The following is a 17200-nucleotide window of genomic DNA, read 5'->3' on the forward strand; positions in this document are numbered from 1 at the left end:
TTTTTCAGCTTTTCATAAATAACGAGGAAGGGAAAAAAAAAAAAAATCTAATTTAGCAGGCAATAGTCAAATATAAAAAAACAACTTTTTTTTTCTCCCCTCTGGGTTTGTTTTTCTTCGTTGCTTGTTTGGTAAATAATAAGAAAGGAAAACAATGTTTAACATGAAAAGTTCTGTTTTGTATTCATTGTAAACAGTTTGTTTTCCATCTTCTTTTTTTCTTTCTAAACTATATCCACAAATACTCCATTAAAATATTTTGAATTAAAAACAAAACAAAAAAACTTTTAAACTTTTTTCCACTCGTAACGTCCAGCAGGGGGCGACTCCTCTGGCTGCAAAAATAAAGAAGTTGGGTTGTATGGACGTCTATGGGAAAGTAAACTCATCAGAAAAGTATATATTCACACTTACAGCTGTCATGCTTCGTACAGCATGATTCTTGTTTTGTAAATCATGGACACATAAGAGTCAAAGATAACCCAGGGTCTGCTTTACCTTACCAGTGCAGTGTGTTGTTTACTTGTCAAAAAACAAACAAACAAAAAAAAAAAAAAAAAAAAAAAAAACCCCCCAAAAAACCCAAGATGTCAGCAATGAAAATGTCACATCTGGTTAAAATTTACACAACTGAATAAATACACCCTCAAATGCAGATATTTAAAAGATATTTTTTAATAGTGCACCGAAGTATGAAAACAAGAGTTGCAAAATAAGACTATTCAAGAGCTTAGGTTGGTATAAGGTTAGCCTTCGTTTAGGTTGTATAACATCCTCAGCATCAAAGACACTTAAAAGACAAAGATAACGCTCAGACAGTAAAGACAAAACAAAGAACCTGAGAAAGAAAATCAGCACTCCACGAGCACCATGATAAGACAGAAATAATCAACGCTTTTCAGGAACCATCGACTCTGTGTTCAAACCTGAAGTCGTGGCTGAAAGATGGGACTGACTGATTGGCAAAAAACACAGAAAGTGCAATAATTTTTCTGTCACTTAAAGTGCTCAACTCGTTAATTCACCCTCACAGAACGGCTATTACCTCCTCCACTCGAAACGCTCAGTCAGAGACGAGTGCAGGAAAAAAAAAAAACAACACCATGAAGATGCACATATTTAAAAGGATGAGGGGAACAACATCAGCAGCTCAATTCCATCGGTAGTGCTGACATGACCAACACTGAGGCTGATGACAGAACAACAAGGCTCCTTCTTGTCACATAAAATCACAAGCACAGTAAATATTTTTTCTTCACTTAAGATGTAAAATAAAATCACACACAGTCCAGTTCAGGTGGTGAAATATCAGCGAGTTTTGGCTGCAGAGCGAAAGCTTCCTGTGGCGGCAGTCGTTCCAGAAGACACGGATATAAAATATGAATCTTTAGTGGTCATTTGTAGGTCAAAAATAAAACCGTTCCATGTACATGTTTCACTGTGTACACTATTTACAAACCTTTTTAACAAAGGAAACTGCAGACAACTGTTTTTATTGCACGAAGGCGATCACAAAGTTCGGTGACTCCAGTCTGGTTTGATTTCGGTTGATCTCCCCTTCAAGGTCGTTTCCTCAGGAAACACTGGACCTCTTCTAACACAACTATAAGCCAAGAACACTCCTTTAGTATCCAGCTCTGACTGCGTACTTTCACTTCTGTGTATCCATTAGTGTGCCTGTTTGTTCCAGGGTGCCAAACCTGGCCAGTAGGTGGCACTGCAAGAGAAGATTGTGCTCTTAAACGACCTGAGTGTCACTGTGAACACCCCAACTTAAAAAAAAAAAAACCCCAAAAAACTAAATAACCTGACAGACGAACTTAAAGTGATGAGAGAAAGAGTAAAGGCAAACGTACCAAATGCTGCTGTTCTTTCATTGTCCACTGGAGCCCCTGGACTCAACCTCCAAACCTTTCTTGTGCTGTTTGAGGCTTCTGGAGCATTTTAATGCAGTTACCTCATTAATTATAAGGCTTTCTGAGAGTTGCAGTCGGTCCAAGAAGTTAATGCATCAGTTGAGTGAAGTTCTAGTATACCCGAAAAAGCTTTGGCTTTCGATTCCTCCTGTTTTCCCGCAGCGTGTTTCAGAAGACTGATAAGTTCCTGTTCCGTACTGCTCAAAGTCACTGCAAGCTGATGAGGAGGGCAGGAAGTCAGACACAGGAACAGCTTAAATTTAAAAATAAAAGATTATGGAGTCGTTAAACGCTCCCAATGTGACTTGAAGCCGTGCAAAGGACGGAAGAAAACAGTGTCATGGACACGAATCCGACAGATTCCTCGGGTAAGGCTTCAAAATTGGTGACATCACCGTGGCTACGTTGATGAATTCCTTGTGTGCAACCCTGTAGATGCAACTCTGTGCCCTACCTGGGACGATGTGATCTAACAACCGTGTAAACTGTCCCAAAATCAAATGCAAACAATCAAAACAGGAGGAACTTCCAAGGAGTCGGGGCGCTGGAAGAGGTCCAGAGTTTCACTCAGAGACGACCTTAAAGGGGAGATGAGCTCGATCCAAACTTGACGTGGGTTTTTATTTTTAGGAGCAGAACTTTTTTTGAAGGCTTTCTATCCCGTTTGGAGCTCGTGTTTAGGATCCAGCACTGAGGAAACAAGACGTGGTGCTGTCCTGTTCGGCTGTAGTGTTGTCTGTCTAGTGTTTATAAAGTGGAGACACAGAGGTCGCTCTGACTACCCGAGCCGCCCCCGCTGGGTACCAGGAGCTCGTCCGTGTCCAGCGTTTCCAGTTCTGCCAGATCTCTGGTCGTGAAAACAACTCAACAACAGTTATGCGTCACAGGAACCATTTGGAAATAATAACAACGCTTTATGTGTCCAATAGATTGTCATTTCTTAGGATCCTTCAGTAGACCAAAAGGAAGTCTTCTCCAATATTAACGGTTTAATTTGGCAATATCACTGATAATGAAGTCCTGCATCTTGAGTGACGTACCGTTTCTTTCTTTTAGACACAGAAAATAAGCAAAAATGAGGAAATCTTTAGTCTGTAGTGTTGGATGGAAGTGTGATGATAAAACCGAGCTTCCAGAACTAAATCTGAACACTGTAGAAAATAAATAAGATGTAATGGGAGGCACTGGGGGTAAGTTCAACGTCTCTGAAAGCTTCCCGATTGTCAGCTCAGCCAGATCCACGATGGCCGCCCTGCAAGAGAGAAGAAAAAAAAACGTTGTCAGAGACAAAAACTGTGCGCTTACAGAAACTCAAAATAACAAAAACTTCCTATTTTAATAGGAAACGCTTTCACTGCCAGGCTTCAAGAAAACAAAACACAAGACAAAAAGAAGACGTTTTATACCAGCAGTGATCACACCTCAGCCTGCTGAAGCAACACTGATTAAACACGCCTTGAAGGTCATCAGTTACAGTAGTTTACCTGAAATATCCCACCTGCACAGGTTGTAAGACCCCTTTAAATTTGTGGATCAACACTGTGTGTCCTCTTATATTATTTGAATATTTTTCATATTTTTTCCTTATTATCATACTTGCATTGAATAAATTATCCAAGTAAGTAAAATATAAAACACTTTGCCCGTGTTGTTGGAAGGTGGCGTTGTCTGAGAATACAAGAGTTTGTGGCACTGTTACATGATGAGCTGATACTTGATCTGTAATGAAATAGTCACCCAATAATAAATGCTGATCTTACTGAGTCCTGTTAGAAACTGCATGCTGAGGTCAGATCCCCTCAGCTCTGCTGCGAAATCGAATCATAGCTCCACTAAAGCAATGACCAGAGACAAGTGACTTCTGTCTAAAATATTTAGGCTGGACGTCGGACAGATGGTTCAAGGCAAATGGCTAACTCTGGTAAATATTATCGGCTTGTTTAGGGAACAAACCTGTCACAGGATTTTGCATTAAAGTGGAAGTTTTTTTTTAGGCTGCCAAGCTCAAAGCAAAGTGTGGACATATTATAATGTGTTTTTGAGGATGAGACGTGAAATGAAATAACATCTATTCCTTATGGTTTCCTTTTCTTTTATTCCCTTTGCCTTCAAACTACACTGAGGACACAAAAAAAAATGTGGAAAACCGAAACAATGAGCTAAAAAGAGACTAAAAATCCAATACGTTTCTATTTGGATTTCTCATTGTCGGTTTTCACACTGCAGAGGAAATTTAGGTTAGAAGTAACTATGAAGGACCAAAACTGCCAAAATCCAAACTAAATAAATGTCTGAAAAGAACAATAATACACCAGTAAATCCTCCAAAAATATCTTTATCAAAATCATTTATGACACAGATTACTACTATTTTAATTTCCCTCTGTATTTCATTAACTTTATTTTAATTCCCCTATTTATGTAATTTCCAACGAATTAATTAATACTAGGGTTTCTCCTTCTAAAAAGAAATCCTACCTTCCAGTACCATTTTCAGATTATTGTTATACATTTCTGCCTTAGTTTGTTCCTTACTTTTATTGGCAATAAATAAAATAAAATACAAAATTAACATAAACACTTAGATCTAAGAGAAATGCCAGGAATAAATTGTTCTATTAAATGGGGAAAATAGTGAAGTTTAGGACAAAACATGCAAAATATGTTTATTAATCTGTCACAACTGAATTGAATTTTAAATTTAATTGAATTTGGTCTCTTTAATACAATATTAATACTGCTGGTGAATTATATTTTATGCTAGTGAATTTTGTGGCAATACATAATTAATTAATAATAATTGTGGCCATAAGTTATATTAAGAATTCTAAATGTTAAAAGAAATAAGAAAATTAAATTCATATTTTAATTAAATATCCAAAGAAAACACGAAATTAAATTAAAGAACATTAAATAAATATAGAAGACAAACATAATTTTCAAAAGCAATTATGTTTTTAAATCAAATTACTTTAAGTTTTTGTTTGTTTGTTTTTTGACCACTTTAGGGGCAAGACAAAATAAAATTAGTTTACTTGCTTAAATTAAAAAGCAAATAAGGATGAATAAAATCAAGGGAAAAAATAATACAAAAATATATACTACATGTACAAAATAGAAAATTAAATAGGTAATTGTATATTAAGAGTATTTATTTGTAACATTTGCGCTGATTTAATGGAATATTTATTTTGCTATTGCTGAATGAGCGAGTCTCTCATTTGTTTTTGTTTATTCACATTTTAATTTGGACAGTTTCGGTCCGCCGCATCCTGCAGCACCATCAGTCAGTCAGAGTACACAAATGACTACTTTTGATTTGTTATTCTTTCAGTCTAAGATTGAATCTAGCAGCCTTTCACAAACACAAATACAGACGTAAACAGCGCACAAACCAAGACCAGAAAAGGTCGAGTGGGATTTACATTTTGTTTGACTGCCGGATCACGAGCAGAAGCTTCCTTCACCGGGGGAGACGGTGTGGAGGGGAATAAGGCTTTCACACTGCTCGCTGTCATCTGGCAGCCTGCGGATGGAGAAAACAGGATGTCAATCATCATCACAGTCGTCATCCTGACAACCATCATTATTATTATAATCACCGCTAACCAAAAAGCAGAAGAGCGCTGTGCAGAGAGGTTAGTCAGTGAAGCATGTACAGCTGATTACAGACTTAACTTAGCAAGACTGCAAGCCACAAATGGACTGCATTATCCAAAGTGTGTGTCAGAGTGAAGGTCAATCCATTTTTAATAGGTCACACACCACAGACGCACAACAACAACTCACTTTCTTTTTACAAACTTAAAAGCTTTGACTTCTTAAAAACACCAGGCGTGTGATGACTCACTTCCTGCACAGGCTTCAGAGTACATTAGCTTTGCCTGCTCTCAGGTGTGTGCACAGCTACAACTTCCATCTGCCTTTTACAAACACACAAGCCATTAAGCAGCTTTTTGCAGCTGCATCACAAATGACACAGCCGCTACATTTGGAGCCTCACTGTACACAAATAAAAGTGGATAATACACACAATTTGTGCCCATAAAGTCCAAAAAGACTCATTTGTTTCAAATGATGTGCTCTATTTTTGCTTTGTTTTTTCATTTCACTGATGTTCATTTGCTTAAATAAGAGTTTGAACAAACGCGTTATTGAGAAATTAAAATGCATTTGGCTCTAGTCAAAGTGTAATTACATTTATGGTTATTCATCCCAAAAAAAAAAAAAAAAAAAAAAAAAAAAGCAAAATTCTGCTCAAATTTACTTTTTCCCCCAATATTCCACCAGGCTGTAAGTTTTTTGTTTTATATATTTTGGTCATTCTTACAATCACCAAACAATTACACTCACTGCCTATCAACTTATCAAGCATGTGGTTGCACCAACTTGTCACATCTCAAAGCACTAAGATGACGACGGAGAAAAGGCTCCTGTCAAGCTGGGTGGGCACGTCCATCTTTTATGTACAGTCTGTGTTCCGGAGCCAACCTTATAAGAGGAGTTTCAGTTTCCTACACTTCCTGACTTGGTTTTCCAGCCCCGGAGCATAACTCCTAATCCTAATTTAGCTGTTATTATCATATCTGAGATTATTGTCACAATCCATGAACAGAGTTGCTGCTGATAGGGACGGCTTTCAGCAGCATTTCCTCTTTTCATGCACCGTGGCTCACCAATGGAGGGTTTAAAAGAAGAAAAACCCTCTGATGAACAATGTTTATAGTCTCGTACCTCTGAATGCGATGCTTCCTGCAGATGAAGGCGTAAACCCTCCTCAGCCCCACCAGCACTGGGTCCCAGTTGTTGTAGTGACATAAAAGTGTGGCGATGAAGAAGGAGAGGAAGACGGGGACCGCCCCGGCAAAAAACAACCACGAGAAACGCACCTGTCGACACACACACACATATGAGGGGAAACTAATTTAACACAATCCGTGCCATTAAAGGTGTGGTGTGGAGTGTTTTCCATGCATTAAACATTTTATTCTGTCATTAAAGGACCCTTATAAGAATGAATCACAAAGAGTTAGTTAAAATAGATAAAAGTACTTTAAATAGACCCATTCAGAGTCATTTAGATACAATTTTGACAGTTTTCTTGCTGATTTCACACAAAACCAACAAAATTACGTACAATTTTATCTCAAACTCTCACCTTCTGCATGCAAATGTCGGCCATAATGGAGAGTGGGATGGTGAGGCTCAATGCCAGAGTCCCAATTAGAGAAGATGTGAGGAAACAGCCCCTGAGGACACAAAGACTCGTCACTAAAAATCACAACTTCTCTGAAAGCTATACATTATTCAAACACAACTCCTCGTGGCCTTTATGGTAGTGTGAACGTTGATGATTTGGTGTCACTATTGTGACCTGATAGAAAATGTAACCCAGCTCACCAGAGCCAGAGGAACTCTGACAGAACGGTGCCGATGAGGCCGTTTATGAGGATGTACGTCCACACGAGTTGGCTGGGGAGCTCAAAGGCCTCGAAGCCGGTGTAGTGGAGCAGGAGGAAGCCAGGCCACAGCAGCAGCAGGTTGAACAGACCCACAAACCCTGAGAGACGCACAGCACACCCCAATTTAGACAACTTCATGGAGTGAGACTACAGAGGTGACCGCTGAGCCTTTAAAACAAACACTTCTCCTACCAAAGAACATTGGGATGTCGAGCTTATCCTCCCGATCCACTCGCCGCTTGATCATTACGATATAGACGGCATAGAGCATCGCCCCAGCCAGCGACCACAGGGAACCTTCATAGAAATATAAATCATTACATTAGATGTGTTTTTTTTGTATTACACCAACAGACTAGGAACAAGGTGATGCCTGTACGAGGCCTCTGTGATAAAGAAAAAGTTGGAAATCACTGACCGATGACTCCTTTCCCATCCGAGATGTCCATGCTGGAGAGACTCACGAGGGCAACGCCTCCCATGCTAAACAAGAGAGGCACTGAATTAATCTCACAATTAAAAACAAACATGTTAAAAATAGAAAACGCAGAGAGAGAAAGTATAACACAGCTACAATGCTCAGATTTTCTGAAAAACACAAAACTGCAGAAAGAAATGAATAATGTGATGATTTTCTTAATCAGGTGCAGCACAGGGTTTAATCAGCAGTAGGATCAAACAGTCAGTCTCTCTGAAGGAAAACAATCTGCCTCTAACCGAGCGGAAACAAAGATGGTTGAGGAGAAGAAAAAAAAAAAAAAAATCTGAGAGCACAGCCAGTGAAGAGCGTGAAAAATCTGCTATTTTCAACAACAACCCATTATTATCGAGTATCGTGCAAAAGTCTTGAACCACCCTTCATTTTTTATTTTACTTCCAAGAAGCCAGATGGTCTTCAGCATCAGTTCTCCAGCTGTCTGAAGGTCTTTCAAAGCATTTCCTTCGACATTGACTCCCTTTTCGCTCACATTCACTCAAGTTCTTGTACCTGACCATTCTATGTCTAACCAATGTCTATTAACCTGTTTTAGGTCAAACCTTTAGGTCTAATTAATGCAACTCTTGAACCAGTTGCGCACTCAAAAACTCCAACAGTTTCTGAAAGTGTCAACTCTGTGCTTTTTCTGTGATATATACGGTAATCCCAGGCAGGGCAGCACATCCAAATCACGGCAAATAACAGTAAAAAGCAAAAACTTTTTTTTTTTTTTTTTTTTTTTTAACTACTGTAAAAATATCTGTTTTCTGTAGAGCTCAGTCAGTCTTCGTCTTTGAAGGTTCCGATTTTACGGTAGTTACAGAACTTGGAAGAAAAACATGGCAAAACGCCTGTCTGACGTCAGAGACAGGTTCGGCTTCAGAGGGTTAAAAAGTTCCACAAAAGAATACTAAATACCAAGTTCTTGTTCAATCTGCCAGTTTATGTGTCTGTGATGCTAAACTAGCATCCTCTGAATGAAGTGTGTTGAGCAGGTTGTTCGATGCTAGAAATGAAAAAACTGAACTTTTTGGATAAATAAATGCAGTCTGAATGTTGAACCCAATAAGAAAGGAGCTGGATTCATGATCTGAAATACTCTTGAATGAACTAGACCCGGTGGTTTCAAACATACGGTCCGAGAGCCACAAACAGCCCACCAAATGGGCCATTCGGCCAAATGTAAAAGGAAGGTGGTTTTTAACTGTATTTTTATCAGTTTTACAGCCTTCTTATTGACAAAGTAAGTTTGTAATAGATAGAGGACAGAAACTGAGGTGTTTTTTAATTAAATAAGAGGTCCTCCGTAAATTTCTAAATACATTTTTAATTCTGTGAATTAAAGGGTAAAGAAATCTGGGTAGTGAGCTGTGAGGCCCTTTTTTGTAATGTTATTCATTAATTTCTTTATGTTTAAGCCCAAAAAGCCACAGTGGCAGCCAGCATTTCTTTCCAGTGAATAAAGAGGAGACCCTTTTGTATGCTGTATCCTGTTCTGAGCAGCCACCTGCCCCACATGGAGATATCACCCTTTAAAATGTACCCAAAAATGGCATAACCCTTTGAAATTACACTTTCTGAATTTTCTTCTCAATGAATATATCAGATTTCCAAATTCAGAGTTATTTCCACTTTTTATTTTTTAAGTCAGCTGACCCTGAGGGAGTCTGGTAGGGAGTGTTCTTGGATTTGACTCCCACAATGCTTTTTCCTCACCCTCCGCGTGATCCGGCCTTACCTCAGAGCCACGGCTAAGAGCTTGGAAAGGGTGAAGCGGTCGCTGCTGTTGCTGGGAAATATGGCTGCCAAGATGAGTGTAAACAGACCTGAAGAGGAAAAGGAGACATTCAGAAACGATTTAATGCAATGATCCATCATCTTTGAGATGTTAGTGCTGTAATGTACACAGAGAGAGAGAGAGAGAGATGGAGTTACCTGAGGTGGAAGATAAAATGTTGACGATTGCGACCTGCGTGTCGGACAGAGCTTCCTGGTAGGACAGGTTAGCCAGGAACCACTGTGAGACAAACAAAAACGATGAGGCCTGTGATAAAACACCGTTTAATTTGCCTCATAAATCCAGCTCTGATAGAGAGTCGGGAACTCCAACTCCTCTCACTGCTGCTCACCACAAAGCAGAAGAAGAAGCTGATTTTGGCCACGTCAGTGATGGTCAGCTTGCCCACGGTGCGCAGCATGGCCTCGTGGTCCTTGGCAGCGGGGTAGGACATGCGCGACAGCTTGGCCTCCAGGGCCTGAGTGGAGGGCAGCTGACGCACCTCCATGATGTTACTGAAACGCACCCGCTGCTTTTTGGATGCTGGGAATACAGAGACAAGACGTAACTTTAAAGGCTTTAATGTTTACTGCTGGACTCTAAAGCTGCCTCCATCAAAAGCAGTTACCCTCTTGGTGCAGCAAGGGTATAACACTGTGTCTTCTCCACACTTTGACCCTACGATCTATCTGCTGTAGGCAGAATCTGGACTCATAACTGAACATGTTCAGGTTCTAATGCACATGTTACAGACATCACCGCAAATGAGCTTAATGATGAAGGGCAATCCTGACTGCCTTATGAGACCAGAGCCTGGCTGTGTGCAGTCTGACCTGGATTGTCTGGGTAGAGAGTCATCGGCCATATCGTCCTGCAGACCTTGACTGCAAACATGTAAAAGACTGCCTTTGGTTCCTACGTGCTGACAGATTGAGGACACGGTCTTCTTGTGTTGTCTGATTGGAGGAATGCCAACTTTGCAACCCATCTCTCTCAATTTGGAGAAGATACTGGTGCTCACTCCAAATAATGCTGTAACTTGGTTTTGTGGAAAACCAGCATGAAGTTGTCCTATGGCATTGGCCATGTCCAGATCAGTAAAAGGTTCTGCTAATCAGGAGCCAATCAGGCAGCTGTGGAGTACCAGTAGCTTTAAAAAAGTGACTGGCAGAATAAGCCATTTGTTATTGGCAGAGAACTTGTTTTTTCTTCACGGGCACAACCCACATACTTAACTCTGCTGCTCAATCCACAATGCTTTTCCTTACAAGTGTGGCAGAGAAATAAACAGGCTTTCCAACAGTATGAGATTCATTACCAAGAAACATTGTTACAAGAAAGAAAGAAACAAACCTCCTTACTTTTTATGTTAATTTTATGTGTGAGGTTTTTTCTTTTCAGTTTAAAGTTTGACATAATTTGTCTCATTCAATATGTAACATGGTGTTTCCAAAACAATCCTGTCATCTTTTTGGCATTTAATCATTCGAGGTTCATTACTATTTATTTTTAATCACCCTGGATTCCCTCTGGATTCTTCAAAATTATCTCCTCACACGTCGCTCTGAGCGCTTCCCAGAATGTTTTAATTTCATAAAAAACATCACTTCCACCTTCAGGTGCCACAAACATAAACACAGGAAACGAAATCTCAGCAGAAACACCAAAAAAACCCATCACCGTTTACCTTTTCACAGCTTCCCATCACAGCAGTTAAGACAAATGATTGCTTTTTATGCTCGTCTTCATTCGTTTGTGAAGGCGAGCATAAAAAAAACCAAAAAAAAAAAACATTGTTTCTTAATTGCTCAAACAGACAATTTGAGCATAATTTAGTTTTGTTAGTCACTGAAAGCAAAGGTCTGAGGGACACAACGTTTTCTTATATTTGCACAGCTCAGCACTGCCCTCTGTTGGTCAGAAGTTTTAACTCCTAATCAGTCACGTCTGGGTGAAAGCTTCAGAAGCAGGGATGCATTTTTAATGAATGACACAAACATCAGTACTCACAGGATTCACAGTCTCCCATTAAACAGCTCGAGTGCTCGGTGGGGACGTCCTGGAACTTCACAGGTACGTACAGAGGCTCACTCTGCAAAGGTGTGACAGAAAGCCAGCTTAGTCACAGGTGCAGGAAGATTTACTCGTGTGCAGTACGTCTGCAGTAATTAAACTACGTACCAGGCAGTTGTTCACAGTGGAGTCAGTGGTGCAGGGTGTGAAGTAGGCTTCGGCATCAGCAAACTGCAGAAAGGTGCAAATCAAACATCAAAGAAGTCAAAAGCAGAAGATGTCAGACTGATCTTCAGCTTCGTAACAGAAAATTATATCATTCTATAACTTTTAGTTAATTATCGTCATTTTTGTTCATGAACACAAAGAATGACAAACATAAATGGAGATAAAGTTAGAGCATAGAGCATTTGGCAGGTTTGCAGCAGACAGTGAATATAATGGACAAAAGAGCTGAAACAAGGACAACCACAGAGAAGATTCATGGATGTGATGGAGGAGGACATGCAGAGGGTTGGTGTGTCAGAGGAGAATCTGAGGGATAGAGTGAAATGGAGGCTGAAGGTTTACTGTGATGAGCCCACAAGTGAGCAGACGCAGGGGGTCTGCCTGTATTTTCTGATCTTTTCCTTTGTGAAATACTAAACTTTTTGTGCTGCTTTCTGAGGTAAACATGAAAGAAAAATACTGGCGACATCCAATGCTACGCCTCAGCTCACCTCACAAGATTTTCAGAAAAACTGACCTCTGACCCCCTGACCTCGAGGTTGAAGTCACTGAGAATTGTCTGAGATTTGTAGTAGAAGCACCTGTGGTATCAATTTGAAACCCCTACGTAACCTCCTTCTCGAGTTATTGCATCAACAAACTTGGGTGTCTCCCTGGAAGAGTTTAAAGCTCTTATAAAGACTTGTGTTGATGTTCCTAAGCCTTTATTTTGCCTCCTGTCTGTTTGCGTTGTCTGACACAGTCATATGAGCTTGCCAAGCAGGTCTCAGTTTACAGAGAGATTTAAATCTAAAAGGGCTTCCTGGTCAAATAAAGTTAAAAACAAGTACAATTCTGTTTTTTTTAACCCCTACTCTACAAACATACAGGTGGAACTCACCCCCTGAACAAACATGTTCAAAGGGTCAGTTCCCCCTGAGCAGAATGTTTGCTTCACTGACTCGTGTTACGATGAAGAGCAGCGAGCACAGCAACATTTACACCGATGAGAGTTTTAACAAGAAAAGAGCTCGACAGACACCTGTCACCATTAGAAAAGTAAAAGCATGAAAAACAGCCCTTAAATGTGCGCTGAAAGTGTCCACTTACGAAGGCGGACCGGCGGCGTTTCAGGGTGCCCGTGCACTGCTGCCTCCACGGCCGCCACAGCAGGAAGCCCAGCAGGTACAGCACGAACATGGACGTCTTGGCGAAGGTGCTGAAGAAGGGCTTGTTATAGTCCTGTCGCTTGAAAATGTACTGCAGAAGGAGTTGTTTCATAAACTTAATTTCAAAGGTTGAAACTCACAATTTAAAAATATTTAACTGCAGTTTTTCCTCATGAGATGTGAAGGAAGAGCATCACAGTCAGGTAAAGTTACTCCAGCACCATCTGGTGTATCTGCGCCTCATTTTAAAGCGGGCCTATTCTGCTTTTTTCTGCTTTCTGGGTCACATTAAACATGGTCACCGTTTTATTAAGCCTTTTCAGCGTTTGGCTCCAACATCACAGGCATGGAGATCAGACTTACCGAGGTCAGCTCGGAGGAGGCGACCCAGATAACATCCACCAGCAGGAGTATCACCACCCCCAGAGCCATCCGTCTCCGCTGGGCTGCAGAGCTACCCTGAGAGCTCATCCGGTTCATGATGAACACCCACTCCATCGGGACGGTGAGAGGAGAAATTCAGAAACTGCCTGGCTGATGACAACATCAGAAGACAGACAGAAGACAGTGAGCTCCGAGGTTGACCAACTATAAACTTCCCAACTATTTACCTTAGATTTTTTTTCTACTTTAAAGCCGATGAACCTGTTCTAAACCTGTTTAAAAAGCTGCCGTTCAACATTTTAATCACTAAAAACATCTAAAAAGTTATGAAACCACACAAAGAGAGACTGCAGTCTAACATATCAACCAAAACCTCAATTTTGAATGTGGCTAATCTAGTGTGGAGTCTTTTAATCTGGAAGTGGAAGTTAGACAGACAATGCAAGGCATAAACAAACCTTCTGAAAACTTTTGTCCAAACAATAAGTGTGTTAGTGTCTGTAAGTTTGCCTGCAGCCAAATGTTTAACGGAGTAAAGTTATCTTTTTACCACTTCAACACCCACCTGGTCGCTGCCAATAAGTAAACTGTGAATTTTAGCCAGTCTCTTTGAAGGTCAACTCAGATTCTTTGTTTCAGCCAGTTTAAGTTGAGACTCGCAGTTAAACACCTGCGAAAAAAACAAACAAAAAAAACCAAATTAGAAGCCAGGAGAGTTACTCCACTGTGCTGAAAAACTTTGTGTGCGTGAAAAAACAACAAATGTCCATGATAACATATTTATCTCTATCCCCTATATTTGATGACCTCTGTTTCCTTAATGATGAGTTTGACAAGTCAGTTTATTTCAATAAAGATGAGGTTTGATGACCATTAGAATAGTTTGTGTAGCTGCACAGGCAGAGACCAGCCTCACTAACTTTTGATTCAAACCCAGTTATTTTGTTATATAAGCAAGTCTGAAATATGACACAAACCAATCAGTTCAGAAAAGATCTTCGAGGGTTGCTTCTAGTCAACTTTCAAAGGGTAAAGAGTTAAACGCTGCACAGAGAGCAGACCATGGATCTGTATGAAGAAAAGGAAAATATAAACCTGAGGCTACAGTCCCACAAACTCTGACACAAATCCTCTTCCTGATGAGGACGTGAGCATCTGTTAACCAGCCCAAAGAACACCTCATAGAAAAATGCTGCGATGGAAATAAAGGCTGCATATCTGAATGCTCATCGCTGCCTCTGTTAACTGCTGAACGATGAGCTTTGGGTGTTTGTGAGGGGTCCGCAGACACTGAGCTTTAACAATTCACTACCGTCTTCGTGCTAACATGCTTATCATGCACTTTACAGTAATCATGTCAAAATTAAAATGCTTAACTCTTCTCTAATATTTTACAAATTTAAAGACTTTGTGAAATATCATTATTCTTAGTTTATATTATTTACTTATTGTTTCATATGTGGGTTACTGAGTGGTGGTGTGGGGAAATAAATCATACGACAGACAAATACCAGTCGACTACCCACTTTTAAAATGAGGGATAACAAATACAAATTAAGAGAAAATAAAATTTTTGAAAAATATGAAATGTCGCGGTGTACCCGTTAAACTTTGGAGTTAAACCATGGATGCATTGTCCAGCAGACTGTAACTTAAATACTAAGAGTTCACCTACAGCTCTATGTGACATGAAAGCTTTATTACTTCTTTTTTTTTTTTTGTTGTGAGTGTGTTTTAGTCTGAGGTTAGAGATGTAGTTGATCTAATTTTACTTATTTGTTGTCTCTGAAACTCTCTTTTTAACCTACTGTGTAACCTGAGGTGCACCTTCTTAGAAACGTAACTACACATCAGGTCAAAGCAGTACACAACTACTGTTATTGGCCTGTTCAGTGCCACTGATTACTCTTGTGCATTTCCAGCCACTTAACAATTATTGTCTCAATATAAGGACTAATAATCATAGCATAAGACTAATAATCATAGCATCAATATAAGGACTCGCAAATCTCAGCAAATTCCTGGAGGGAGACTGCTCAATATACTGGACGACATCAGGGAATGTTCAAAGACTTGGAAAAACAAACAAAAGCATTTTGTTTGTTTCTATTGACCGGAGGACATGTACAACACCAGGACACACAAGGTAATTAACACGTAATCCACTGATACAAGCACAAATGCCAACAATGACATTGGCCAATTACACGTTACATCATAGGTGCTACAAACACTCCCTGCAGATATCTAACTCAAGCCTTACCAGTAACACTTTTTGTGATCTAACTACTAATTTTGACCTCACAATTTTATTTTCTTTCACATGTCGTATTTTATTTTACTGAGCAACTCTACTTTGATTAACCTGAAGTGATCAAATTGATGGCAACTTGACTTAAGTTTCTGAAGACACTTTAAGTCTCATCTGAGAGGCAACTTAAGTTCAGAAAGCTGAGAGGAAGGCCTGTGCATTTACCCACTAGAGGGGCTGTTACCTTGGAGGACGTTGTTGACCCATCCTGACTTTATGAGACTCATTAAGGTCGCACTAGACAAGTTGTGAATGGAGAATCTCTTGCTTTAAAAGGTGGCTGGTGGACAGGCCACCAACGCTACTCTGTGATGGTCTCCTTCACTGAACAGATAGACTTAAGATGACTGAGAACCTACACAGACTTTGTTTAATATACTACCTGTTGTGTACCATATGTGAATTTCACCACATATATGGTCAATAAAATCCACACTGTGCTGAAATGAAGCGAACCATATGTTATAACAGGGCTTTTTACTACCATCGAAACACCATACGGAGGGATAGATTTCGGTAAAATGGTGCTCATGGCTCCATTTTCAGACAGTAGGAGACTATGTGTAAATAAACTTTGTTCTGCTTGTTTTTCAACTGTCAGTGGGCATGCCCCGAACTTTAAAAACACACCTCAGAAAACTTTTAAACGATTACTAATGAAAGACATGCATACACCTTCACTTACCTGAGCTTTAAATCCAACTATCTGTCAGCTAGCTACGCGTAGTACATCCAGAGAGCGTTGGCAGTAACTCTTTAAGGTACGAACAGGTAAGCTGCTGGAAACACAACCTCCTCAAAGCTAGCCACTCACGGCTTTTAAGCTAGCTAATTTATTACCTGTTAAATTCTGACAGTCTGGAGGTCGACAGGTGTCCCGACGCTTTACTTTATAACTTATCTGGACATCTACTCCAGTTCATTGCCCACAGCTCAGGCTGAAGTCCACTTATTCAGTGTACCGCCGTCGCAGGTGTGCTGCGTTTAGCTGCTTGTTTACCTATTAGCATTCTAAGCGCTAACTGGCTTGATTGAAAAAATAAAAAAGAAACAATAGTAAAATAAGATTTTTTTTTACCCGAATGTGAGAGTTTAGTTTGCGCCATTATTTAAGCATCATCCCATACGCTCCGGAAATCCTGACAAAAATCACAGCTTTGACCGATAAAAAGTGTCACCAGCCCAGCGGTTGTAAACATTAGCTCAGCCTCCTGTCAGGTGACATCACTTAACGGTGCAAGGAATTCTGGGGTATGAAGTCTTAAGGGGGAAAATGTTTGTTTTTTCATACGGTATTTATAAAGTCTCATTTTCTTGGTTATTTGTTATAGCTGGGTGTTTTCACCTTTGAAAATGTCTTTTTGGAAATTAAATTGAGCAAATTAATTCAATTTTACCTCGGGCTGTGGAGAAAACATCATTTACAAACACAAATAAAAATAGGAGCTTCAAAGAGGTGGTGCTCTGTAGTCTATACTGCTCAG

The 17200-nt window shown here is 39.9% G+C and overlaps 1 protein-coding gene across 4 annotated transcripts; it reads right to left on the minus strand.

Annotated features, from left to right (window-relative positions):
• Window positions 1–655: 655 nt before the first annotated feature.
• On the minus strand, window positions 656–16924 carry LOC120730909 (solute carrier family 35 member F5-like). 4 transcript variants are annotated; one of them, XM_040027506.1, is made up of 16 exons: window positions 16795–16924; window positions 13971–14075; window positions 13385–13551; window positions 12963–13112; window positions 11814–11876; window positions 11643–11724; window positions 9985–10175; window positions 9791–9872; window positions 9594–9681; window positions 7796–7860; window positions 7570–7674; window positions 7316–7475; window positions 7074–7164; window positions 6650–6804; window positions 5341–5441; window positions 656–3168 (listed from the first exon to the last, which is right to left on the minus strand). In XM_040027506.1, exons 3-15 carry the CDS (start codon window positions 13517–13519, stop codon window positions 5360–5362), a joined length of 1449 nt encoding a protein of 482 aa, XP_039883440.1. In that variant the 5' UTR covers window positions 13520–13551; window positions 13971–14075; window positions 16795–16924; the 3' UTR covers window positions 656–3168; window positions 5341–5359. The 4 variants fall into 4 exon arrangements, with proteins under 4 accessions (XP_039883440.1, XP_039883437.1, XP_039883439.1 ...); XM_040027503.1 differs by having other exon boundaries at window positions 13385–13555; XM_040027505.1 differs by lacking the exon at window positions 16795–16924 and adding an exon at window positions 16557–16763 and having other exon boundaries at window positions 13385–13555.
• Window positions 16925–17200: the final 276 nt, after the last annotated feature.

The sequence above is a fragment of the Simochromis diagramma genome, unplaced genomic scaffold, assembly GCF_900408965.1.
Source record: "Simochromis diagramma unplaced genomic scaffold, fSimDia1.1 OVJJ01000343.1, whole genome shotgun sequence".
NCBI lineage: Eukaryota > Metazoa > Chordata > Actinopteri > Cichliformes > Cichlidae > Simochromis > Simochromis diagramma.

Excerpts from the sequence above, each read along its gene's own strand:
- LOC120730909 (XM_040027506.1), bottom strand. The coding sequence starts at position 13,519 with ATGGAGTGGGTGTTCATCATGAACCGGATGAGCTCTCAGGGTAGCTCT. Across the intron at positions 7,861-9,593 it reads CTCTTAGCCGTGGCTCTGAG|CATGGGAGGCGTTGCCCTCG; the intron begins GTAAGGCCGGAT and ends TCTCTTGTTTAG. Across the intron at positions 7,165-7,315 it reads TCAGAGTTCCTCTGGCTCTG|GGGCTGTTTCCTCACATCTT; the intron begins GTGAGCTGGGTT and ends TTGTGTCCTCAG.